Here is a 26,530-nt window from a genome sequence, read left to right as displayed (position 1 = left end):
AGGAAATCCAGCTAACCTCCGAGTAACGGTGGATCGAGATCTATCCGGATATAACCGGGTTCACGTTGTTCAGACTCAGAAAAAAACTATCCGGATATATCCAGATACGGGCCGAAGAGGGGCTCACAATGATGGTAAATGGGAGCCTAAACACACACCTGTGTGTGTGTGTGTGTTCATGCATACTTGTCCGAATACACTCGGGGGAAGGGAGATTAATGCAGGTAGCCGTTTCACATCTACGTTCATAAAATTCCAAATAAAACTTATTTAATGTTTTAAATTACCTTTACACTACACAAACACTCAGAGTGGTTTTATTTCCTCTCATCAGTTCAGGAGCTGCGCTCACAGATGAAAAGAAGCAGGGAGTCGAACATCACGTCTACAAAGCTGAAGGAATCTACAGTAAACAGCTACATGTGATTACCAGCACTTGTGCATGAGGATACAGAATGTTGTGGATTTGTGCTTCAACAGTCATTATTTTTCACTCTGTGTATTATATTTGTCAACAGCATGCACACACACACACACACAGGCCTCTGGCAGCAGACTGACAGGTGCAGCTCTGCATTTAGTCACACGCTGCAGTCAAAGCTCTGCCTAAAGCCTTCCAAACTTTTCATTTTCATGTTAAGAAACAACTGCGCCTGTCTCCTGGCATGTGAGCACATTCTATTCTTTCTATAAATATATTACAAGAGAAGAAAGATTAAAAAAAAAAAGCTCCTGAAGGACATTGAGTCAGTCTTTGTCTCCATCCTTCTGGCCAGCGCTGTGGGTAATTACTGACAGCTGGTGTTGTCCACTAAAGGTCACCACTGTAGGCTCCTCTCAGAGCCCTGTCATGCTACTGTCCAGCTACATAATGACCGTATGCTAATGATGCTAATTAGCGGGAAGTGTCAGACCACTGTTTGTTTCCTGTCATCCAATGGTGCTCCTAAGGGGGAAATGGAAGAGTGAGGAGGGGTGAGGAGGGAGGCTAGGGGTGGGGGTGGAGAGATTATCTTGAAAGTCACCCAGCCATTAAATCGGGCGGCTCTGATCGCTCTCCTGTCGCTGTCACCTATAGCGCACCCTGCATGCGGGCAGTTTGCATGCTAATGTATAGCTAGCGTATGATGTATCACTCTACTTGGGAAACAAATGAGGGTACGGACACACACAGACACACACTACAACCGCACAGCATCCTGGATTCTAACACCTCTGTACCCCAACACACAGCAGCTCCCAGTGAGGTCCGAGTTCTGCAGCTGGAACGAGCTTTTAATCCACATTCTGAGTCATTTCACACACTTATTACACCTATTTCTAACACGCAAAGGCACACACCGGTCTGATCCTTATACATCAAGATACTCTGCATTCCTGGGGGATGAGTGAGATATCACTCTTATCATATTGAAAGCATGAGACTGTATAGCGGCTGGGCATTTTCATTACAGGCACCAGTCAGGGGTTTGTTAATTCTTCCTTACCTGGGTGGTCCTACTGCTGTGGGCCCAACAAAGCCATTTTCCATCCATGGGATTACTGCCTTATCTTAATTTTCCCCAGGTAACAATCAGTTTGACGCTCAGCTGTTTCTGGATACTGGCTGGCAGTAACGTCAGATGCTTTTGGAAGAACTATATAAATGCAAATTCTTCTTTATTGTGGTCATATTAAAAAAAAAAGAGAGAGAGGTGAGGCGGTGAGTTTGGCACTAGGGGTTCTTATTGAAGCACTGGCTTGCATTTTCAGTGGGAGAAGTCATTACTTACTGTATCTGCTGGTGTGGTTGGCGTCACTTAAGCAGATTCGACTGTTGATGGACTCGCGGGACTTCAATAAACATTATTGACTTTCTCAGATTGAAATGTAATGCATGGAGCAGTAGGAGAAGTATGTCTAATGGAGAGAAGCTGCAGATATTCATTATCTAAAGAGTTGTTTTTCTCCTCTCACCAATAAACCCTCAATCACAAACTGCTCTGAGATGAGGCGGCACGCACTGTAGCAATAATCATTTTTAATTGCCCAAAATATAGCACAGGTTTGTCTCCCCCCTCATGGGCACATCCAGTTTGTTTGCTTTGGTTCTATTATATCTGTGGATGCTCTCATTCATCCAGGTCATAGTCATTTCCAAGAGTTTAAATCGAGGCAGCTGGACTGAAGGATTGTTTTTTGAAGACGTTTCGCCACTCCCCCAAGTGGCTTCTTCAGTTCTGGTTCTATTACAAAACTTTCCATATCTTATTCTCCACATATCCATCCAGTAACCCTTTCCACCCCAAGCCTACTTTTTAAGGCATGCCCGAAATGAATAGAGTATATCTCAGCAACCACAAGGTGTATTTGAATACTTTTGGTGTCATAATAAAGGGAACACCTGGGAGATTTGCTCAGATGTGTAAGTATTAGTTTGTATGCCTCTGGCTCTTTGTAAATCTAGATGGCACCCAGCAAAATTTTTTTTACATTTTGTACATTTTTACAATGAATACCCCTTGAAATGACGTGGTTGAAGCATGTTTTGCAATGTTTTGATAACCCAAACTATATATTTCACTTTTAGGTCACCATTTACATCAGTTTTTACTTGTATACATACATTATTACACATCTATAGATTATAACAGATGTATAAAGCAGATAGGCCACGCCCACTATTTTATTATAGTCATTTTAATGTATTAACCCTTAAGTGGTGGTAAATCGCCAAGTGTTTCATGTGTGCGGGTCAGACGTGTCTTTCATCCACCATGGAGGAACACACAGGGTTAAAACATCTCACTGCTGCTGCAGTGGAACTATAATGAGAATATAGCTTTGTTATTGGTTTAATCCTCCAGCAGATAGACTAAAGTAATTGGTGTTGAATGGCAGCTATTTATTACACATCTTTTATTGAATAGTTAATATTTCTATAATACTATTGTTGTCTTTGTGAGAGAAGTGAATATCCCACAGCGCAGGTAGGATTAATGGATGAGTAAATGCAGTTTATTAGGCTCTTTCCTATTGAAACATATACACTTTCTATGTGCAAAAGAACCAGAACAACTGTTCCAAACTAACACTAATGCGTGCTGCAAATCATATGTAAGCAGTGGAGTGCATTCTGTGCAGGAGAGTGTCAATAATATTCAGATATGTGGTGAAATGGAGTAAAGAGAAGGTTGTTCCTGGGGCGTGGAGGATTCAGCGAAGGGTGTGCGGTTAGATTTATGCATGAGTTTGGTTTAATGGTATCAACACAGGCTGTCGGAATGGCTTCCCACACCATTCCAGCACTCCAGGAGAGATGGTTCAATTACTGTGAGGGGAGCTGGAGGAGTGCGCCACGTGTGAGACACTAGACTGACAGCTATTTAAGAGGCAGCCTCATAAAAGAGATTTGTGCCTCATCTCAGCTGGTGCCGCCGTACCGGTGCGAGGAGCTCCAGCGAAGGGGTCTAACAGCTGCAGAAACTGAGCCTCTTCCCTCCCTCCTCCCCGCTCCGACCCGCCTTAATCTGCGGGACTGAGTGCTCCCTGCCCGCATTATGGATCATTTAGTAAAGCCATAAAAACTGAGGTGTTTTCACATGAAAAGTTATTTCTTCACTTCCTCGACTGTGATTCATTTCTCTCTCATCCACACAAATGCCCCAGGAGGGAGAGAGAGAGAGAGAGAGAGAGGGCGAGGCAAAATGAATAAAGGTGAGAGAGATTGAATGAAGTGTAAAGGGAAGAAAAATCTGCAATGTCATAAAAGCCAGCGGCCTGCTTACATTGATCCTCTTCCAGGATTTAGAAATATTTTAAATTTCTTGAACTTGTGTCTCTTTTAATAGACGGGATCATTATTTGTGTTGTAGACAATAATATGAGCCCACTGTGGCATGTCAACATTTAATCCTAATCTCTTGTTATTTTGTCTCAGGCTGGCAAGTCTTGATCTCAAAGAACAAAAGTTAAGATACAAAAAAAGTCCATTAAAATCACATTTACCTGCATCCACAAAGTGGCTCTGATTCTGATTCGTTTATACAGACAAATGAGTGGACACATCTGCAAATCGTGCACCAGTGTTGTGTGTTCTGTGCACACTGTGCCTGACAAAAAAAAGCTTTAATCAATTTCACAATTGCAAATCTATGGTGGTGCTGTTGTCATATACATCTTCCACACCTCTTCACATGCTGAAGCACACACACACACACACCCCTCCTCCACAAACACACTGATTCACACACACGACCACACGTACAGATCAGATAGAATCAATTATGTCAAGCGCCGTGGTTGAGCTCATAATGGTGGATGTTACTGGTCATATACATAAAGGTGGTTGGCAGAGATTATTGATTGGAAGTTGTGCCTGCCTTGTCGCATCGCTCTCTGCTGTGATCCTGCTGCTCCAAATGTCTCATCCACTGTTAGCATGACAGCCTCAGCCGTTCCTAATGGCGACTGCAGCAATTTGCAGCCTCCTGGGCAACCTCTCTGGACGAGAGCAGCAGGAAGAGTGATTATCGTTTTAATCCCCTTGTGGAGTTCTTGCATTACATACATACAAAAGGAGTGGGCAATTTCTCAAAGGTACTCCGTCAAACAGGTTCGGACGGCAAATCATGCACCTTAAATCAATCTGTGGAAAATGTCAGCGCCAGGGAAGGCGTGCGGGTAAGAGGCTGCACAGAGGGGTGAGACACAGCAAACAAACACAAAAACATGCTGCTGACAACACCTGCTGCAGTATCTGTGATGTTTCCTGTGATCAGTCCGCGTGTGAAACCTGTGTAAGAGCGGCCTATATTTGATTGAAGCTACAACCTGCAGCCAGAGCTAAAACCCTGGAGTGACACTAGAACGTAAGCACGGCTGTCACAACAACAGTAGAGAGGAACCAGGCAACTGAAAAAAGGGCATCATTACAGGTACCAATTGATTCTGAAGAGTCGTTTTGAGTCCCTGTTTTGAGCTCCGGCTGTCGCCATGTTGGCAGCATCGTAGTCTGCCTACGAGTGGAGAGGTGGAGCCTGAGTGGAGCAGAGGCAGAGGCAGGAAGCTAGCACTGTGAGCTAGCATCGCTAAGCAGCCACACCCATAACTTCAAGTCATGATGAGTGATCCAGGCTGTAAACATGTTTATTTCTGCTGTAAAGTTGGACCTTTTAACATGGAGGTCTATGAGAACTGACTGGTCCCTACAGGCTGCAGGGGGAACTGCACTTTTTGGCTTCTCCACATGGGTTTCATTCATTCTCAGGCCCAGAGGCTGCTGCTTGATTTCTGATGTGTGGTTACATGCTCACATACAAAGGCATCCTGGGTCTCTGTTATACTCCCAGACATGTGTATATGTGTATGATGTGTGTAAATAGGTCACTCATCACGAGATCATTAATACGTTGTGACACCACCGTTCATTCTCTGAGTCAGCCATCCTTCTAACGTGAGCTGTTTTCTGCATTTTCTAACGTCAGCGTTGTGTTTTTGCACACGATGTTAGGCAGGGCAGTGGCCTTCGAGAAGACACTGAAAAATTCCACCGCGCTGCTCGTGTTGCTTCCTCGGCTTTGACTCCTGTCAGTCTCAATGCTTCGCTTCAGGCATTTTATAAAGCGCCTGTCTACTGGCTGTCTTTTACAGTAACAAATCAGCCTTTACAGAAACACCACAGCATGTTGTGTGATAAGCTATGATGACCTTAAAGTGAAACAAATAAAGATAATGCAGATTAACAAGAGGAACCAACAATGACCTGGCTTTGTCAGGGTTTGTGTGGGGGTGAGGACACAGAGCGGTTTAAAAAAAACAGTCTCACTCCAAACAGTCTTTATTCAAAGCCAGGAGGGTCAAAAAACAAAAATCCACAAAACTAAAAATCACACTTGAGGTGGAGACAAAAACATGGCTTAGCAAAAAAAACTAGGCAGCAAACAAAGCAGAGCAAGATCAAAAACCTGGAGAACACTAACTGTGGCAAGGCTGGAGCGCAGAGACAAACCCACATGGACAACGAGACGAACAAGACAAACTGGCATGGCGTGAAGGAGACAAAGACTATACACACAAGGAGCAGGGGAGACAATGAGACACAGGTGAGACACATTAGGGAGGAGCAGGTAATCACACAAGACGGGAAACTACAGGAAGTACATATCAGATTGCATCTTTGACACAGGACAGGGTAGATGTCCTTTTAATGCTGCTTGAAACCTAGTGGTTCTGGTTCCGTGTATTTAGTCATTTTATACCACATCAGTTTGTGTCATTGGGAGATAAAAGCTGAGGATAGCGGTCAGCCTAATCAGAAAGCCATTTTCCGGCCTGTTTGTACTTCGGACGCTGCGACTTGTCAGTCAGAGTTACCTGAGGTTATAGAGGCTACAGCGCACACGTCATGTCGGGCCACTAACGGGTCCTGAGGTCCTCTCTAACGGGACCACATCAATCACAGGATTAGCTCCATGGAAACTTTTCACCTTGTCGTGATCTCCCCCCCACCCCCCGTTAAGAGCTGCCCCATCCTGGCCACATTTCCTCCCGACCTTTGAGGGGAAATGAAACGTGGCTGTTTTGTCAGTCAGCTCACATAAAGACAGAAAAAAAACGGAGTGACGGATGTCTTAGTATGCGTGTTGTAACACGGTGTAATACTGATTTCAAATTGGAAAAGGCCTGTCTTTATTACTTCAATATTAGCTGTGCGTGTGGAGCATGAGCATTAGCTCGGGGGTGCCACTACCAATAATGTCTCTGCAGCGTATGTGCAGAAAATAAAAACTCAATCCCACCGCTTAACTCGTAACAGATACAAAAACCACGTAGTTCTGTCAAACAGCAGCTTCACACCAGCTACTGACGCTACTTCAGCTTCTGGGTGTTTAAAACTTTTGAGGCCTGGCTGGAAGATACATAAATATTTGAACATTTACTATGGCTGGAAAAAACCCACGGGGAAAAAAAAAAAAAAAGGATTCAGTTCAAACATTGATGATGGGGCTCCCCAAAACATAAACATTATCCCGACATGCCATCCTACAGTAAACCAACTGCAGCAGGTATCTGTCTGCAGGAGGACACAGCGCTGATTCAGTTTACAGTCCTCTGTGAGAGGGGATGAGCCTGAACATGTGGCTCTCTGTCTGTTTTCTTTAAATATTTCTGTATCAGTTTTGCAATCGTGCAATCATAAAAAACTTAATTCCTTGCAGACCTAACAAACTCTGTCTTTAAATTTTTAAACAGCAACAAATAAGAAAAAAAACAACTTTTTAAAAAAATTTAATGATGATAAAAAAATGGATGAAATAGAAATCAGCAAAGTGTCTCCTCAGAAACTGAGCTCTGATGTTAAGAGCTTGTACACCAACTTGGCAAAGCAAAGAACGGAAAACAAAAAAAGAAGAACATGACTTCCTTTCTAAACATTTCTACACCGGTCCACGTTTTAACATCTTACATTTAATTTCTAAATATAGTCAGCTGTTAAAACAAACAGCTCTTTGTGTCTTCCCACAATTCTAAGGAAACCAACAAATCATGACCGCATAATGGTGTCTACCCACAATCCTCAGCTACTGAAGTGGCATTTTTCAAGGGTTCAACCAAAACCTGACAGCAGCCTGTGTGGTAGAAAAGAAATATAACCATATGCACTTTCACAAATTTCTTTCTTTCTTCAACATATAACAGCAGCTGGTCTGTTTTTAACCTCATGGATATGATCAAAACCAGGAGTGTGTGTCAGTAAATACATCAGCATCACTGAAAATTCCCACACAGACTCTGCACCACAAAGACCATTAGATCCATTAGTCCTCTGTCATGTGATCCGTGTTCATAGGTAACCATTCATTCTGCAGAACGACCAATAACGTCTGTCCGGAGTCTCACTGCTGGGCGGCCATTAAGCGGCAGTAATGAGTGAAGGAGAGGGTGGATTTCAGACCCAGCTGAGGTAATCTCTGACACAGCTCATAACCAGCGTGAACCATTTAACATGACATCATTTTACTGCTGCAGCTTGGATTAAATAAACACAAACAACATGTTATTCAGGGAAGCTGCTGGGCTAGCTGCTTCCCGCTGCTTCCAATCACCATGCTAAACCGAGCAGCTCGCCTGCTGGGGTTATCTGTATATTCAGTGAGCTAAACACTGCAAATAAACACATATATATAGTTTCCATTAGGCAGACTCTGTGAAGACTGTCGGGACTTTAAAAATGACAAAGAGCTTTTTACCAATGATGAATTAGATCGACTTTATAATGGAAGGACGGCCGTTTTAAACTGACCTGTACCTCTAATATCACCTCGCAAATGGACACAGGGCAACATTAGCTTTTAACATTGGACGGCTTCACAATAATGATGGGTCCATTTTTTATTTAGCAAACACAGAGCAGGATGAGAAATACAGAGAGAGAGAGAGAGAGAGAGAGAGAGAGAGACGACCTGTTCTGAATGAGCATCCATTGATCAATTAGAGCTATAATGGACAATGAATCCCCTTTTATCTCCTAAATAATGTACAAAAACATGGAATAAATGAAAACTACTATTACCTCCTCACTGCTACCATGTAAGCACGCTCCACTCCTGCAGACATACTTTTTATTTTTTGGTATTTTGGAGCTGCGTTACTATGAAAAGTGGAGAAATGTGCAACATTCCTGCAGAACAGGCTCAATATTTCGAGCAGAGCTCTATTAATCCAGCCCCCTCTGTGCAGTCACAGTCACCGGCTAATCGTAGTGAGCAATTACTGCTGTGTGAGCTCAGAGAAATAACCGCTCAATAGCACTTGTACATCTATCATATGAAGATGCATGAGAAAAGGCGATGAATTTGTTGTTGTTAGAGCTCAGCACCACCGGTGAGAGGAAGGTAAACAGATGGAGGTTTCATTACTCCACCGTGAGAGCGCAAGGAATGCATCTCTCCAAAAAGGAGAGCTATGTTTCTGTAACGGATCCACCGCCACGCCCATCCAGTTTTTCATGCTGCTGATGAGGTGCGCGCTGGGACTGAGGCTTTGAAACAGACAGGCGGTCAGAACGGATGACCTCCTTTCTTGTAGAGCAACACTGACCAGCTGCTTGTTCACTCTACAATGAGGTAAAAAACAAAAAGCAGCAGAAAACTGTCCAGATCCATCAGAAAGGTGACTCTACTGAGTAACCCATGGGTTCATTTTTCAAAACATCAGTGTTTAATTTGCTCAGAAACACTAATACACCATCCTATTAATGTTGATAAGTGAGCCAGAAACGTCCATTTATCATGGAGGCTTTACCCCGACGCCACGGCGACCCAGCCTCATAATGGCTGCGTTGCTCCACAGCACACAACATATATTCATTCAACATAAAGGTGAAACTGTGACATGCATACCAGCCGGTACCACACATGTTTCCAATGTCCATGACTGCTCATACACTGTGGCCTTCATAAAAAAAGGCCAAATCTGGACAGGAAAGTGGACGACGACCACACAGACATGGGTTTTTTTTATCTGGAGTTCGACTCCAGATCCTGTGGCTTTTACATACTTAAACAAATTGTGATTGATTACACAATTGTGTGGCAGTCAGACAGGATCTGGAGTTTGATCCTGTCTGACTGTCGCACAAATGTGTTCACTTACAGTTCAGATCGCTTTTTCTCATTGTGTTGATCAACCACTACTGACCAGCATACATGCCAAGTCCCTTCTGGCTGAGATGTGTCAATGTATTTTTTTCCAAGAGTTTAAATCGAGGAAACCGGACTCAAGACATTTCAGACGTTCTCATTCCTCCAGGTCATGATAACTGTGACCTGGAGGAATGAGAGTATCCACAGACATGTGTCAATATGCACCAGCAGGCAGGACGTCAGGCACCAGAACAGCATGGAGTACGCTCTGGGATTATTAAAGTACCGTATCTAAAATAAAATTAATTAAATAAAATGATTATTTTTTATTTTGGGTTCAGTCCAGAATGTCCTCCAGCTAGGCCCTGTATTAAATCCATCTTTCAGTCAGAGGACACAGCATGCTCCCTGGTCCGTCCCAATACGAAGACGCGCCTGATTCTCAAAGCAACGTTCAATCACCCACGCACTACAAATGTGATTTAAGACTGCAATTTCATTAGCTACATATTTTTCACAGGACAGCGCAGAGCTCAGGTCCTCACACTTCATCATTAACTTTGCCACTCTTATTATGTCCCTGGAAAACAAACACACTCTGTACAGAAGTGAGTAAAATGCTGAGCAGGTGGACAGAAAAGGGACGGACAGACAGAAATGACATGCAGAGGCAGACATGACAGGGGTGATAAGTAAAGATGAAGACGCCTCAGGCAGCTGACTCCTGATCACTTCCTTTCTTTCTGTTATGGCCTCATGTGTTCTGTGGCACTTTGCCCCTGTGGCTGGTCGTAAAACAGCACAGTGAGCAGACCACTGGTGTTGTTAATGCTCTACAACCTGACTCCTTTTCAACATAAAAAGCAGCTCTGCTTCATATTACGGGAGCTGTGCCTGAATGATCCTCACCAGGCTCTCCATTTATACCCTGTTCACAGACAAATAGACGCAATCCGGCGGACAGCAGATGTCAGTCTGCACAACAGCTGCAAACGAAGGAATCACTCACAACTGGAGGCCTTAAAAATAATCACAGATGAACATAGGTTACGACAGCTTCAAGCAATTGATGCATTTTTTTTGTACTTTTACTTTATGTACTAAAGGTGGGCCTGACTCTTCAGAAGGCTCTCTTTGCCATCCTCAGTATATGTCTGCTATACTCTGACAGCCAGTTAAACTCTTCACCTAACTAAGACTCTGAGGACGACAGTCCAAGCTGTCTACCAGGTTTATTGATCACAGGAAAGTGTGAAACTGGAACAACAAATGTGACTGATCACTGCTTTTTACCAATAACAGATTTTATTTTATGAACTCATATAAAGAAAATGTATTTTTAATGTCACATGTCCAACAAACTTAAAATGATCAACATCACTTGTAAACAACTCCACGTACATTTGCACCTGCACCCGCAGCCACGCATCTCTGAGCCAGGCTAGCAGGAGAAGCTAGTCCTTAAAACCAGGCCAGTGCTCCTACTACAGCACAGAGCCACGAGTCATAAACAAAACTGTATAAAATACTGGTAGAATATTTATGATGACTCGCTATCACCAAGAGCTTGAACTTTGCATCTTAAGCTCCCCTCAGTTGCCTGACCTTTGAACTGGCCCATGGCACTGTAAACTAGCACCCTGGGGCAGGTCTCTTCAGTCCTGAGGGGCTCCTATATACAGTAGCATCACCTATTCTTGTGGATGTATGTGAATGTTAATAAATTAAGATAAAACTATTCACCTGTAAAAGTCCAGATCGATTGAATAAAGATGAAAAAAGTATGATCGCATTTCAATCACACAAAAACACAGTCGAAGCTGACCGGAGCTGTGCTGCCGACACAGGCTAAAGAGGGACAAGAATTCACATATTTTGTGAATAAAATACACATTTTTACAGAACAAATATATTGTTTTATATTGTATCTGTTGCCATAGAAATTCTGCAGAAAACAAATTAAATTGCAGCCGCATAAAGACGCTTTTAGAGTAAATGTTTGTCTGACTTCCACTGGTAACTTTAGTTTTTTTCTTTTAATTCTGATCATTTGAAACATTTTTTTGGTCTGAAAGCTTCATGTGCAAGAGCTGCCTGGTTAAGATGGTAGAAGCCAGTGGTAAAATCATCTGAATCGCATCTAACGGCACGGGGTGGGGAGGATGAGCATGCTCGAGCAAGCAGAGGACGTCACTCTCTCTGGGGACCGTTGGACCTCTGACACCTGGGAGTCACACTTCACCGATATAAAATGGAATCTGGAGTCATTCGCATTAACAGTGAGTTCAATAAAAGGGGTGACACCAGCGCTCATTTTCTAATAAAAAAGCAAAACAGATGTTATTTAAAAATCATCCAAGCATCTGAATTGATTCGTCTTGTGTTGATTCCACATGAATTCTCTGTTTTTTAACATTTAAATCTGTGACACACACCTGGTCACCTCCCGAGGTTTAAGGGGTGAGGAGACTGCTGAACAGAGAGCAGAGTAAAGAGGCTTTTCATCACATGTCCTGCTCTGATTTCACCTCGGTACCACTCAAACCGTGAGTCTCAGGCTTACCGAAGCCCACACACGGGCAAACATATGGGTGAGACCTCATAATACGCAGAGGGCACCATGAGTACACAGCGACACACACACACACACACAGGGAGGGAGAAGGAAGACTCATGATATACGGGTCAACATGGCCCACACCGGGGATGGGATCACAGTGTTTTACACAGCAACACACTGCTGTGATTTGTGTCAGATATATTTATATCGTATCATATGAAACAAATATGGTGGTAACACTTTTCACATATCGCCCAGTCCTGATTAAAAGCCTTAGTTACTCTTACACACTCTCTGCAAATTATGCGGTTAATAAAGTCATTTTTTAATATGCTTTCTAACGTTTTATATAAAGATGTTAAACAGCGGCTGGGGATCATTTTTGCACTAGTGAGTGTTCACAGCAGCAGGAGGCCCAAAATAAACAGCGTTGCCCATGTTGACTTTAATTAAGCAACATGTCAGCCCGGTGTAGTGACATGGCCCGCTGATGTTTCGAATGGTTTGTTGACAAGCACATAGAGCTGGAGCACACAGGGGAGGAGCCATATCAGGCTCTGTTTGCACAGAAATGTTGGAGTTGGTGTGTTGATGATGAAAAAAAATAATCCTACAATATGGCAACCATTAATTTAAACCTCATGCTGTAGTCAAGCTATGCTTCAAAGAGGGTTGGTGGGAGTGACACGTGGCCGTCATCCTGCTCTGCCCAGCACCATTTTTTTTTCTCTTTTAGTGCCTTTAGTTATTGTCATTGTACTTGTGACCTCATCACTGACATGCCAGAAAAATACTGCTGGTGTTAGCTGATGTTCAACAGGAGGAGAGTGTAAAGAAAGGAAGGGGGCAGGAGAATGCCTGACTAAGCAGTAGATGTTACCTCATTAGGGACAGAGCTGCACGGCGATGTTTAAAACATGAAACACACACTTACTTAGTGTGTAATTTGACAGAGGCGTGGCAGGGTCTAACGGTGGAGATGGAGGGGGTCATGATCATTAAGATTACATTAACTAACATCAACGAAGCATGGCTTCCATGACTCTGACTCCTTCCCTCTCGAGGAGTTAATGGCTCTCTGGCTTCCCCGGAAGTTCACGTCGTTTCCTGAAAACTCCACAATATTTCACTCATTTTTTATCCCTCTGCTGTCTTTGCCGCCGCCTTTTCACTCTCTCGCTCTCTCTCTCTCTCACACACACACCATCCAGTGAGTGCTGTAGGCAGAAATGTTGATGGTTTGGATCATGCTGAGGAGGCAGGAATTAATTCCAATCAGACCTGAACAGGGAAGAGCCATTCCATTTTCACAGCTCTCCTGAAGTCACTCAAAACAAAACACACCCCCACCTCTGCTGCATATGCATGACCACACACACACACACACGCAGCAGAGCAAACACACACACACACACACACACACAGACAGCAGAACAAACACACAGCCTTCTGGCACACACACTGTTGTGATATGACCTGGCAGCAAAACAGAATTTGAGTTTATGAAACATCAGCTGTGACTTTGACGTTAACGCCATGCTAATGAAGCCCCCGACACCCTCATTCACCTGTCTTCTCTGTTTAAACAGCCATGTGGCGCCACTAATACTGTTACTCACAATAAAAAAAACATGTTTGTCAAGATTAAAAGCATTCTGGTGTCACTGTCAAAAGACCTTTCTGGAAAGGCAGTGCACTCTGGCTATTACCTGCTCCTCTGAAGCACCTCTCCTGTGCTCCTCTTCCCCCGTCTTTATTCTTCCTCCTTTATCATTTGCCTGAGAACAGTGTGTCGAAGCACAGCCACAGAGCTCATCTGGGAGTAATGCAATTTGTTTGCCTCGCCTTTCTTTATATGTCGGCCCCGACTCCTTCATCTTCCATCTCATTTCTACCAACAGGTTAAAGCTCCATGTCACTAAACAACTATCCAGAGTGAATTCAGGGACTCCAAATCTATTTTCATCCGACATGCTGTTTATACATATTTCCATCTCTTCTATGGGAGAGGGTTTTAGCATATTGCTCTTCTTGGCATTTTCGTGCTTCCCTTGAGCCCAGGACAGAGCTTTATATGCTGCACAGCCTACTTATGCATCATGAAAATAGCTTCAGTATAACTGGGAATTCTGCACAGTAGAGTCACCTTTGGGGCCACCCTGAGTTCAAAGAGCTGTGCAGATAATCAGAGTGCGCTGTTTGTTTCTTGGCTTACCTATGGGCGACAGCTCTGCCACGCTGCCGATATAGGGGCCTTCCAAGAACTTGGGCTCGCTGTCGTTGATGTCCTGGACCTTGATGACGAACTCGGACTCTGGTTCCAGCGGGTCGTTGGAGAGCCGGTCCCGGGCCTGAGCTCGCAGCGTGTAGAAAGCCTTCTCCTCTCGGTCCAGTCTCTCCGTGGCGTGTATGTCTCCTGTCAGCTCGTCAATGATGAAGATGGTACCCGCACCTTCTCCTGAGATGGTGTACTTGATGTTTCCTTCGCCCTCGTCAGAGTCTGTATGGATCTGAAAGGTAAATAAGATGATGAAATAAAAATACTACTACTACTAAAACTACTGCTTCAGATTAGGGATTAAAAACAGGGGAGGGGGACATTTTACAAAGAACAGCATCAGTGGTAGAGCAGGGTTGTCCAATAATCGGAAGGTTGGCGGTTCGATCCCAGCTCTGCCCTCCTTTACCCACATTGCCTGCAGTGCACTCACTCACTGTATGAATGAATTGGCAGTGGTCGGAGAGGCTGTAGGTGCACCTTGGCAGCCATCTCCATCAGTCTCCCCCTGGGGAGCTGTGGCTACATCTGTAGTTTGCCACTGTGTGAATGTGGTGTGAATGAATAATGCATCTGTAAAGCATCTTTGAAAAGCTTTGAAAAGTTCGATGCATTCTTATTAACACAGAGAAATACGCTCACATGTTCCATTTTCAAGGACTAAAATATCCTCGTGTTAGATTTCCTTGGTGAGTACAGGCTGAAATCAGTCTGCTCCTTCCATCCAGTCCCTCACATTTCTCCACAGTAGCAGATGCAGTTGAAGGCCTTCCCCCAGCTCCCCACAGGCCGGCCATCATGGAGGAAAAAAGACACCTCAGTTTAGTGATGATTTACACCTTTTCTGCACATTGTGCCCTTCACAGAATGTGACGCCCAAATTAGGAGATCAAAGTCATTTCAAAGATTGTTAAAGGGAGACATGAAGCTGCTGGGGCTGAAAAGTGAACTTAAAAGAGCCCTTATAAATCAGAGCTATAGTTCCCTGTAATGTGATTAGAAGGCATTCCTGAGGTAGCAATAGGAGCAGCATCGGTCCCCCATCCCAGCTTCCCCTTTGGCTCTTCAGTGAGCAGCAGTAGACCTGCTCTCTCTCTCTCTCTCTTATTCACCTTCTATCTGGAATGATAATTCAGTGCTGTCTATGCAGTGTAACTCTACTGAACAGACCAGGGGAAAGGGGAAATCGCCCTGGCCTCCCTGGTTAATATTTTATAAAGGCTTAATTAAATACAGGCTTCTATCCCCTCGCGGGGATTTTCATTAAGTATTTGTCGTAAAATCACGGAATAATGCAAGCCTGCGCCTTGATATTGCTTCCATCATCCATTTTTCCCTTCACTTTTTATCTGTCTGTTTTTTGCCTTTTCTCACCATTCTGAATCATCCTGAAGACAAATACACGAGCAGTCACAGGAAATATACCGCCGGACACTTTGGTGCTATCAATATTTCAGTTACAGTAATAATAATAAAAAAAAAGTTTCATTGGTCCCGACTGTGAGAGTTATCCAATAAAAGTGAGCGCACTCTTTCACCACTAGATATGTCTCCCCTGGAGGCTCTCTCTCTCTCTCTCTGTATCTCTAAATTAGATTCTCTAGACAAGTGCGTGTGTGTGAAATGTTGTCGGCATGTGTTAATTCAATTGCACAAATGCTGGCACCATGCATGCAGGATCATACCTACTGTACATGTGAGCACCGATGCACACACACCTACGTAACTACCGTGCATGCTTACACACACACACACACACACACAGTGAGTTCATCATTCTGCTGGGATGATGCTATTTCTCCCCCCCTCAGGCTGGCTATACCCATCCTTCTGTCAGTCTATCCTCACTGGACTGATTCAAGTTGGCAGCTTAAAAAAAAACACACACACACACACACACAAACACACACACTACGCTTAGCTAAGTTGTTCTCTGAAAACTAAAGGTCAGAGCCAGGACGTTACTCGCTTAGCAAAAAATAACCAGGACTGCAAACGTGTCTGATGGATTCATGAGATGAAAAAACAATCTCTTATGTATCTTCTTGAGCATTTTGTCCTCTACATTATGCTCTTATGTACGGTAACCTTACAGAAGTAAATCTTTTTTTTCCCTGTATATATTGTATTTATTGTTTTTGATATTTGCTGCTACTAACTTAAATTTCCCTAGGGGATTACTAAAGTAAATCTTAATCCTAATCTCATAGTCAGGTTATTATAAACAGTAAATAAAGTGGAGGTCAGCTTGAGTTCAGTCAGTAGCACGAGATTCTATAAGTGACCCATTTTCACTATATGGAGAAAAACATAACACCCACAGCAAGAGTGGAAATTTAATTCACTGCCAGATGAGTGTCTGGAGCATCATGCAGTTGTTAGAGAAGTGGATTACGGTGCAGGAAACGTAAGGTGTGCAGTTTGAGAGTCTTTTCCTCTCACAGTGAAAATGGGTCGTCAGAGGAGTCCATTGTTAGAGACTGAAATCATGCTGACCGCCACGGCTTATCCCAGTCTTTGAGAAAACTACAAAACAAAACCACCGTTCAATGCGGAAGGGGCCAAGACTTCTCTCAGAACAGGTGTTTTTTTTTTTTTTTTTTTTTTAGATGGGCCCAGCAGGCTGGGGTGTGTGTGCAGATAAACTGTTCAGTGTGGGAAGGTGGGAAGCCTCCATTTAATCACAGTTACAGTGATTTTGAGGAATCAGTGTGTGTTATATCAGTCAGATTCTTCTCATTACAGCAGTTTTTACAACACCTTTTATGAAGACTTTGTGTCTTCAAACTTCATGTGTCATTATGTCAGACCTCCCTCCGAGGGGGGTGTGGATGAGACAAAATAAAAAAAATATATGGTTCATACTGCTGTAATAAAAACACACCTCACAGCTGAGAAAGGCAATTAAGGAATAAGCTATAGTTTGAAACCCCAAGTGCCCAATTTGCTTAAAATTCATAAGCCTCTGAGTCACAGCATACATATTTTTAGATTCAGACAATGTCATTATTTCTTATTTCTGTTGTGTGCATCACAAATAAACATCATCAAAACCTAAGAAAGGAGATCAGACTTTTCCTAAAAATAATATTTTTGGTGTTGGTATTCCTCAGCAGTCTAACACATGAAGTGCATCCATGTTATAGCTGCAAACAGACTGTCCTGTAGCAGGACTTTTGCACAAATGTTCACTAAAATATGCAAAAAATGTTTACTTTAAATCAGCTGTCATGCTCCAGCAACCGTGCCGTTGCATAGTGTGTGGTTTATCTAAGCAAGCCCACTATTTGTTGACCATATAGTGAAATTTGGAAGGACAGAATAAAAGCCCAAAAGTCTGGCATTTCCTGCCATCAACCAAATGCTGAGGGCAGGAGCCCTGAGGAACACCACCTCTGACTGTGAAGTATTTCCAGCAGTTCATGATATAAACATTCCATAACAAAAACAAAAAAAACCAAAGCAGACAAATAGAGGAGCAGTGGTCCCAAAGCCAGGCCACAGACTGGTACCAGGCTGTGGATCATTTGGTTCTGGACTATCACAGTCTGCAGAGACGTTTATCTCTATTTCTGTCACAGCTAAAAAAGCTAGTTAAAATGGACACACAATGGATGCACAAGCCGAATGTGGACATACACATGTGTGTCCTGGATGAAGATCAACAAGTCCTGCTTCCATTCCTATGCAGGGTTTCTCTGACAGTAAGCAGGACACACTTTGGGTGTCACTGTCTTCCATCCCCCCAAAATGGGACTGTCCCATTGATGAGAAGAAAGCTCCGAGGGCACTGATCCTGTGTTATGGTGAGCTCTATTATGATCATTTTATTGAAACAACTGAAATGATTGTTATTCACTATCACAGAGTATACAATGGTATACATCACAACCAGTAACTCTCAGTGTGACAATATAAAAGCATAAATGATCCCAGTCCGTCCTTTGATGAAATAAAAAGTGTGAATTTGTCACAGCAGCTAAACAGTTATAATGATTCAGTGTCTGGCTTTAAGTTGAACTGGATGCACGCAGTCGTCAGCACGCCTCAGGGTCTACAGTGGAGGACTGTGGGGTGACTCAGGGGAGAGGGAGGCTGCTGATGCCCTGTCAGAATCACCTCTGGGTCATAACAAAGTGTCGGGCTGTCACTAAGGGCTAATCTACTGAAGGGGGATGACATATGACTCACGTGCGGTGACGCAAAGTTTCCTTCGTATCCGGCCGTCAGCTCTTTTGAGTTTGTAAATTAAGCACAAAACGCAGCCTAAATACATTCATGGATGTAACGCAGAGGAGAGAAGAATAGAAGCACGAGGCGTTTGTTGGGGCGCAGGATTTCACATTTCGCAGTGGAGATAGCAGAACGTGGGCTTCACTGAATCTTTAGCTTATTGAGGGGTTCAAAGTAGGAGCAAATTGGCTGTCTTATATTTAAGTCTGTGTAATCAGGAGCAGGCCTGCCACATTTCACTGCAACCTGTCAGGCGCTCTGATCTTAACAGCTTCAAAGTGTTAACAAGGTGACTGTATCAGACAGCCTAGGTGGAGACAGCTACGGGAGGGAAGAGGAGCCAGAGATGAGAAGGGGGAGCAGAAGGCAGAAGAGTGAAGAAAAGAGGAAAATGAGGGGGTGATGGCGCTGAATGGAACTGGGTAGAATCTGTGAGAGAGGCAGAGAGAGGCGTCCTGTTAGTGTGACGGTATAATAACGTGCTGTGACAGTACATGTAAGCTGTGGCCGGAATGTTCCAGTGTTCAGCTAGCTCCTGGCTAAAGCTGGAGTCATTACCAGCCCTGGTGGTTCAGACAATGGCAGAGAAGCTTGTTGCAGATGGAAGGAGTTTTATTTGTTACAATGAAAGGGTTACAGGAACTGAGGGCTACAGCGCGGGGGGTCATTACATGTCATCGGCCAGTCCCACCGATCGCTTCCCACCATTGGGGCTGAGAGTCACACAGCGACCAAATAAATCAATATCTCTCAGACTACCACTACTTCCCTTACATATAAACTCACATTTTATATGTAAGGGACTCTGGTTAAAGTCGTCCAGTGCAGCCCCATGCAGCTCGCAGTGGGACACTGTGAGATCCAGGCGTCTCAGGCAGACCTGTCAAAAGCTGCAGATCCTCTGGTGACCATTTTCAAAACTGAGTCAATCCTCAGAGACCTCTCAATGTCCAACTGATACAAGAACTGCACAGGGTGGAGCCTACTGTTTTCAATCAGGACTCAACATTTCTGATAATTATTGGTCTCTTTGAGTGACCGATGAGTGATGGTATGTGAAGTTTATGGTAGACTATGACGCTGCCAACATGGTGACTGATGACGCCTCCCACGGGGACTCAAAGTGGCGCAGCGGGAAACCATAAAAAATGGAAGACACGTCAAGAATAATGACGGTTATTTGTGTTAACACTGAGTCTTCAATGGACAACAAAAGAGTGCAGAGCAATACAGGCCACCAGAAAAACAGTCTAATGCAGTCAAACTGCACATTTCAGCATCAACATCGTTAAGACTCATCGGCTCCTTGTAAATCCAGCAGACCACTGTGCTGTGTTCACACATCAGCTTAATAACAGGAGGCCTCTTTCACACATGCTGCTGCACTAGTGTGACCTTTAATTGTTGAACATCTCTTTGATGGCAGCCTTGTGATGTGGTTAGATTTGGACATATAGATGTGACTAATTATAGCTTAGATAATTCTAGCAAGGAGACTCTGCTCTGTTGTCTGATTCACTCTGTCCATGGTCCATGGTCCACAAACACTGAACACGTCTCCTATTTAAACTTCAAGAAAACAAATAATAAAGATGACTGTGCTGAATCTCCACCAAATCTGCAACAGCCAAAACCTGAACCACACAATATGGAACACCATAAATCAACCTGATATTCTTCAGCAAGACACTGTGGTGAACAGAAAAAAGCCCATCTGCTTCATTTGGCTTGGAGAGGTAAAATGGGACAAAAAGGCTCCTTGGACATGGACCGTACAGGCACTTCTTCACTGTCCATGCTGAGACAGAATAAGAAAGGCCGTGCCAGATACAGGCATACAGATCACAACACATCTCTGAAACCCTACACAAAACGCCTGGACTACACACTCATGTTGTTGCAGGTATATAAAAGCATCACACACACACACACACACTCACACAATGGATGGTGTATTTTGACACCATCCATTGTGTGAGTGTGTGTGTGGAAACATGGCAGAGGACAGGAAGAATGTGTCATTTCTGCCTCCTTTAACAGCAGCTATTAAGGATTATCTGTGTTCACTTTTGTGTCCTACACACACACACACACACACACACACACACACACACACACACTTTCTCTGTGTGTCCCCGATTCCTTTTCTTTCATCACAACAAAGTTCCGGCACAGAATAACACACTTCAAGTCAACAAGTATTCATTTTGTAAACGCACTGATCAAACCCAGCCAGATGAATGTCACGTGAGAAGAGACCATTTAGATTTCACCGGCTGGAGTGAGACGGGGCAAACTTGGCAAGTTTTGCTGAGTCGGGATAAAGTAATATGAAAAAAAAAAGCTTGTTGCAATTATCCAGAGGCACACACCGCTGGGCTTTAATCCTCTATGGCTCAAATTAAAGTGTTGATACCAAAAGTCCAGCAGAGCTCATCACACACACACACTCACTCCCACCATTAACAGCAGTGACAGCAATGGCCACTGCTGCAGCCACATGAAATGCAATAACGTTAGATCATTTTATTAATAAAATCATCTCTCCTCTCTCCCCTGCTGTGTCACCCTCCTCCCCTCTCCCTCCCTCTCCTTTAAGCTCTTTTATATCAGTCCTCTGCCTTCCTGGCACCCTGTCCTGAAATGAAGTCAGAGTATAAGGCTTCTTCTTCTCCCTTTGCACTCGACCCTTCTTCCTTCATTCACGTTCACATGCATCACTCAGTGTCACTCAGTGTGTGTGTGTGTGTGTGTCTCCCTGGAGACAAGACAGGCAGCAGGAACGCATCACAGTCAGACAAAGAGCGGTCAAAGCATGAGGACTCTGAAACACAGCGGAGAACATCTCCATTCATTTGTAAGGATAGAGAGATCAATATATAATATTAGCTGGTCAATTGCCATGTCTAAATGATTAGAAACAAGGGGATCACATGATTGATGTGTGCGTCTCGTCGCTGAGTCTCATTCTGTCGGCATTAATCTTCCGTCTTTCATATCAGGCTCTGTGTAAGCCAATCGAATCGTACATGCTGTCCACTCTCATCAGCTCACAGAGGTTCATTTCAGAAACAGCTGATGAACGAGAAGAAGGAAAAAAAAACATTCACAAGCGTACACAGATCTGATCTGACATTTACTCATTACGTGTCATTATATTAGAAAAAAAACAATAACAGTGATCACATTTCTGGTGTCAAGACTTTGTCCTCGACGTCAAAGAGAAGGACGCTGCTGAGGCTGCCATCACCACAACTGTTACAGCCCCGGGACTTTTTAGTTATTTTTGGGGTTTTGTGTATGTTTTCACCCCTCTGTTGTTTGTATGGACCCACCCCCCTTACGTCGGCGTGCTGACGACAACCGCCCCGGCACCCGCTGACTGGCTGGACCACACCTGTCGTCAGGACCAATCAGCATCGGCGTCCCTTCAAGGCGGCTGCATTGCAGTATGCAGACTGTCTGTGTGCCTCTTGTTTCTTTACCTGCTGTATTACTAAGTGATTTAATGTAAGCGGTAGTACTCGTTTTAGCTAGTGCTATGCTGAGGCGTTCCTTTGGTTTTGAATTTAGGCCTCTTGTTCTGCATGGGCTGTATCAGAGCTGTGGACAGACATGCTCGTGTTTGTTAGCTAGGGGTTGTAACAACAATAGTTCCCAGAACTGAGGAGCTGCAAGGTACACATGGTGTCTCCATGACTTTCAAGCTTGTTGAGCTGCTGATAGATTAAAAAACAATCTAGGCACAGAGAGGGGGGAACATCTGCTGCATGTCTGCAGTTAGTTTTGTTTAGTATAATTGCCGTTGGATAATAAAATATACTGCTAATGTCTTATGTAAGAATGAAGTTGCGGCAGCTTGTGTGTGACACATCTGCTCTGTGACCTTGCTCCTCAATGAAAGTATACGTGCCCCGGAGGAGGAACATTACCGACAGCAGAGGAGCTGGACTTACTGTAGATCCTCTGGTAGGCAGCAAGGCAGCAAGGTAAGGCAGCAAGGTAGCAAGGCAGCAAGGTAAGGCAGCAAGGTAAGGCTGCAATAATCCCTAGAAGTACTTATGTTCTCTGCACAATATGGTTTTTAATACAAAAACTCACCCTTTGAGCTCATACTGTTACCTCACTGTGCTGAAGTGGCTCCGGAGTTTTTGTGTCTTTGTTCTGATTTCAGTGTATGATTCAGGGTTTATTCTGCAGATTTGGTGGAAGGCTATTATGTTCTTCTTATGATCTTACATCTTAAAAAAAAAATGGTGTCAAGGTCTGGGCTGTTACATTTCAATAATACACATGTCAATAGGAAAAGTGTGCACGAAATGAGCGCGCCCTCAGGACTGAACCCGCCCACTCCATGATGGCGAGCGATGGTTCTAAAAACTGAGTGGTTCAGAAGCAGTTAGAAGACAGCAAACCTCTTCACTATATGATTCTAACTGTTAAAAATGTAGATAGATAGGACCATACATTATTTTTATGATATGCCATCAAGTGTATTTACCATATTATTTACCACACTTTCAAGTAAAATTAAAATATGATACACATGAAAAATCCATTCATCTATTTTCCAAACCAGCTTAGTCCTGTACAACAGGGTCACAGGAGGTGTGGAGCCTGGCCCAGCTGTCACTGGGTGAGAGGCGGGGTGCACCCTGGATGGGTCGCCAGTCCATCAGTGGGGGCCAACATACAGAAACAAACCAGCATTCACACTCACACTCTCCAAACCTCACATGCTCATCTTTGGTATGTGAGGAACCAAAGACCAGCCAGAGTACAAAGAGAACACCCACACAGGCAAAGGGAGAACTCTGCACAGCCAGATTCAAACCAGGAACCTACTTGCTGTGAGGTGACAGTGTAGTATGACATCTTTTATTAGATTGATTTTTCTTATTAAAAGATCTGGTCTTCAAAAAGCCTATGTCAAGAACAAACCATCTTGTCCTTCAGTCAGGGGCGTTTCTCTCTGGACAATACGGTAATTATTTTAAGAAGAATTAGAATAACTTCAAATAACTACCTAACCCTGAATGAGCCCTGTCTTTGTAAAGTCAAAAAATGTATAGTGGAGCTGCTTCACTACAAGGTGTTCAAGTGGTTCACTCTCAGAAAGCTTTTTATGAGCTATAAGCCAGTGGGCTACAAGCTGTTATGAAGAGCGGATCAGAGGACAATGGAGCCGGTGTTTTTAGTTCGAAAAAAAAAGAAGCAGGATGTAGGAGTGAAATTAAAGTGACTCCCACGTTGCACATGAGCTGCCAAACCACGGATAAAACACTGTTCTCCAGCTTCTCCTCTGCTGCACGAGGTCAGATGAGGCACGCCGTTCTTACTTCAGTTAAAAAAAAAAACAAAACACACAAAACAATGTTGATGGAAAAAGTGCTGCACTGTGTAAAAAAAAACACATTTGGACATCCTGATGGTGACACGGTGTGTTCAGAGCTTGAATGTTTTATAGGCCCACTTCTTTTCTTTGCCTTGTTTACTGCTTATTGAGCAGTAGAGTAGAGTAGCAGAGAAAACCACCGTGACTCGATCTTTACCTCTCAAACCCTGTCAAATCTGAACCTCGACGTCAACTCAAGAAACTGGAAAAGAGAATAGAAGCAGCAGCGATGCAATTGTTGCTGGTTACAAGTTTTCAGTGTCTCATCAGAGATTCAGCGGCTCTGAATGAAGAAATCTTGGCAACAATTTTGACCAATTTGCATATTTTTTCCTACAATACAAATGCCAAGGAGCACAGAGCAACACATTTGTGGCTGCTGATTAAAAGAGGTGCATAATTACACCATTCACAAATGCCTTTAAAGAACTAAAGCAACATTCAAATCATGACTGTATCCTGATGACTGTAACAACTCGCTCTTTTGTGTGAACTGGATAATTAGTTTTTTTATGAGGTGCTGTCAGTGCTCCCTCTGTGTGTAAAAGTTTCTGTGATGTCAGCCCGTCTATCATTAGGCATTAGCCGACTCTGGGCAGGTCAACATGTCGTATTGTAGCCTGAGGAGTTCTTCATGGGTTACTAAAAGCAAGTGACTGAAAATGCTAAGCTAACTAGCGCAAACCTGAAGGATGTTTTGCTGCAGGGTTTATATATATATATATACTCTCTTATATGATTGCCTTGTGTCATGTCACTCTGTGTTAGGCCCCTCAAACAGAACATTCGTACATAAATACACGTCCGCCCTTGAAGGCCTATTTGTGTTGCTGCATGTCTGTGTTTGTGTGTTATCTTTACTCTGCTCCTCAAGCAGAACAGTGTTTGCTTTGCAGGAACTAATCTGGACGGCGCATTAAAAACAAAGTCTGCATGTCCTCAGCCTCACAACAAAAACACTTATTTCACTCTAAATTTGTCAAAGGAAATGTTTGGAGTTAAGTGACTTCTTAACCATCCATCCATTAATCTTCCATTAACCCACTTCGTCCTGCAGTGCAGGGTCACAGGGGGCTGGAGCCTATCCCGGCTAGCTTTGGGTGGCAACACACAGACAAACAACCATCCACACTCACACTCAAACCTACGGGCAATTTAGAGTCACCAGTTAACCTAGCTCGTCTTTTGATTGTGGGAGGAAGCTGGAGTACCCGGAGAGAACCCACGCAGGCACAGGGAGAACATGCAAACTCCACACAGAATCGAACCAGGAACCTTCTTACTGTCTTAACCGTAGATTTTTAATGAAGATGGACAACATAACAGCTCCCTTGAAGTGAGACCAAAACATCTGGATCGCCCCCTGGAGGCTGGCTGCAGTATAGGTCATAAACCCCACCTCCTCCATGTTAGCGGATCGTACACAGAACCAAATAAACACTGAAAGCACTCATGTATGGCCATGGTCAGCTTCTTTTTATCATGCTGGTCTGTGTTCAGACTGTGTTCCAATAGTCATTGTGTCATCTCATAAGGTGATTTTCAGTATAGACTGATACTTGAGTAATGTTCCCTTCGTTATCATCATAGCTTGGTTTACCAGGCTGCAGAGCTGGGATTAGCTTTGCCTTAAACAGAACAGACCCTCACTCAGAGTAGGTTCCTATAAGGCTGTAATAGTATCAAACAGTGTGGACTAATAAACTCTGCAGACAGAAGTGGTGGGTGTTATCTTCTCAGTCAATGGCTGTTATCATTGTGTTATCATGCCATTAAATATGTATAATAATATATAATGGCCAAGATCAACTGCTATCTTCACATTAACTGTCTGTTATGGCTCCAAGATGGCGCCTTTTTTCCAACATAGCAGCCAGATATTTTGGTGTCACATTCGTTTAAAAGCAAAAATTCAGAGATATTAAGATTTCTTACCTTTCCAACATACAGAGGCTCTGTGCCCGTGTACTCCTCCACCACGAAGAACTGGTTCCACACCCATCCTCTCTTTACCCGCTCCAGTGACGAGGCTCCCTGCTCCTCTCTGCTCTCTGCTGACTGTGTACTACTAGTCCTCGAGGCCTCACACCAGGCCAATCTGCAGCAGCTAAACAGGCCTAGAGCTGCCAAGAGTGTCCAAGCTCCTGTTGTCCAAAAAGGAGCCATTCTTAATTAAAAAAAAGGAAAACAGAAAAAAAAGAAATCCTTACTGCGTCTACATGTAATGTAAAGAGACACTGTACATGCAGACAGAAGGAGATTTTAGTTTAAACCAAATACAACTCCGCCAGGGCAAATTTAAAAAGGTCTTTGTAGGAAGAACTTGAAAGTTAATCCATGGGATCAGATATCAATCTGAAGTTATCTGCTGAATACGGGGCAGGTCATGGAGCGTATTGGATTTGCACCACCTGGAGAGCACCTGTTTGTATTAGAAC

At 43.6% G+C, this 26,530-nt stretch overlaps 1 protein-coding gene across 1 annotated transcript in view; it reads right to left on the bottom strand.

The window, feature by feature from the left end:
• Positions 1-26,258, bottom strand: part of cdh22 (cadherin 22) — a 75,697-nt gene extending 49,439 nt beyond the window's left edge. The window contains exons 1-2 of the mRNA XM_028405674.1: positions 26,028-26,258; positions 14,402-14,696 (exon numbers count right to left, since the gene is read on the bottom strand). Coding sequence (XP_028261475.1) covers positions 14,402-14,696; positions 26,028-26,258 — 526 coding nt within the window. The remainder of the gene's footprint in view (positions 1-14,401; positions 14,697-26,027) is intronic.
• Between the last annotated feature and the right edge of the window lie 272 nt (positions 26,259-26,530).

The sequence above is a fragment of the Parambassis ranga genome, chromosome 5 (assembly GCF_900634625.1).
Source record: "Parambassis ranga chromosome 5, fParRan2.1, whole genome shotgun sequence".
In the NCBI taxonomy this organism is placed as follows: domain Eukaryota; kingdom Metazoa; phylum Chordata; class Actinopteri; family Ambassidae; genus Parambassis; species Parambassis ranga.
Note: the sequence above shows the minus strand (reverse complement) of the source record. Positions and strands in the feature narration are given on the sequence as shown.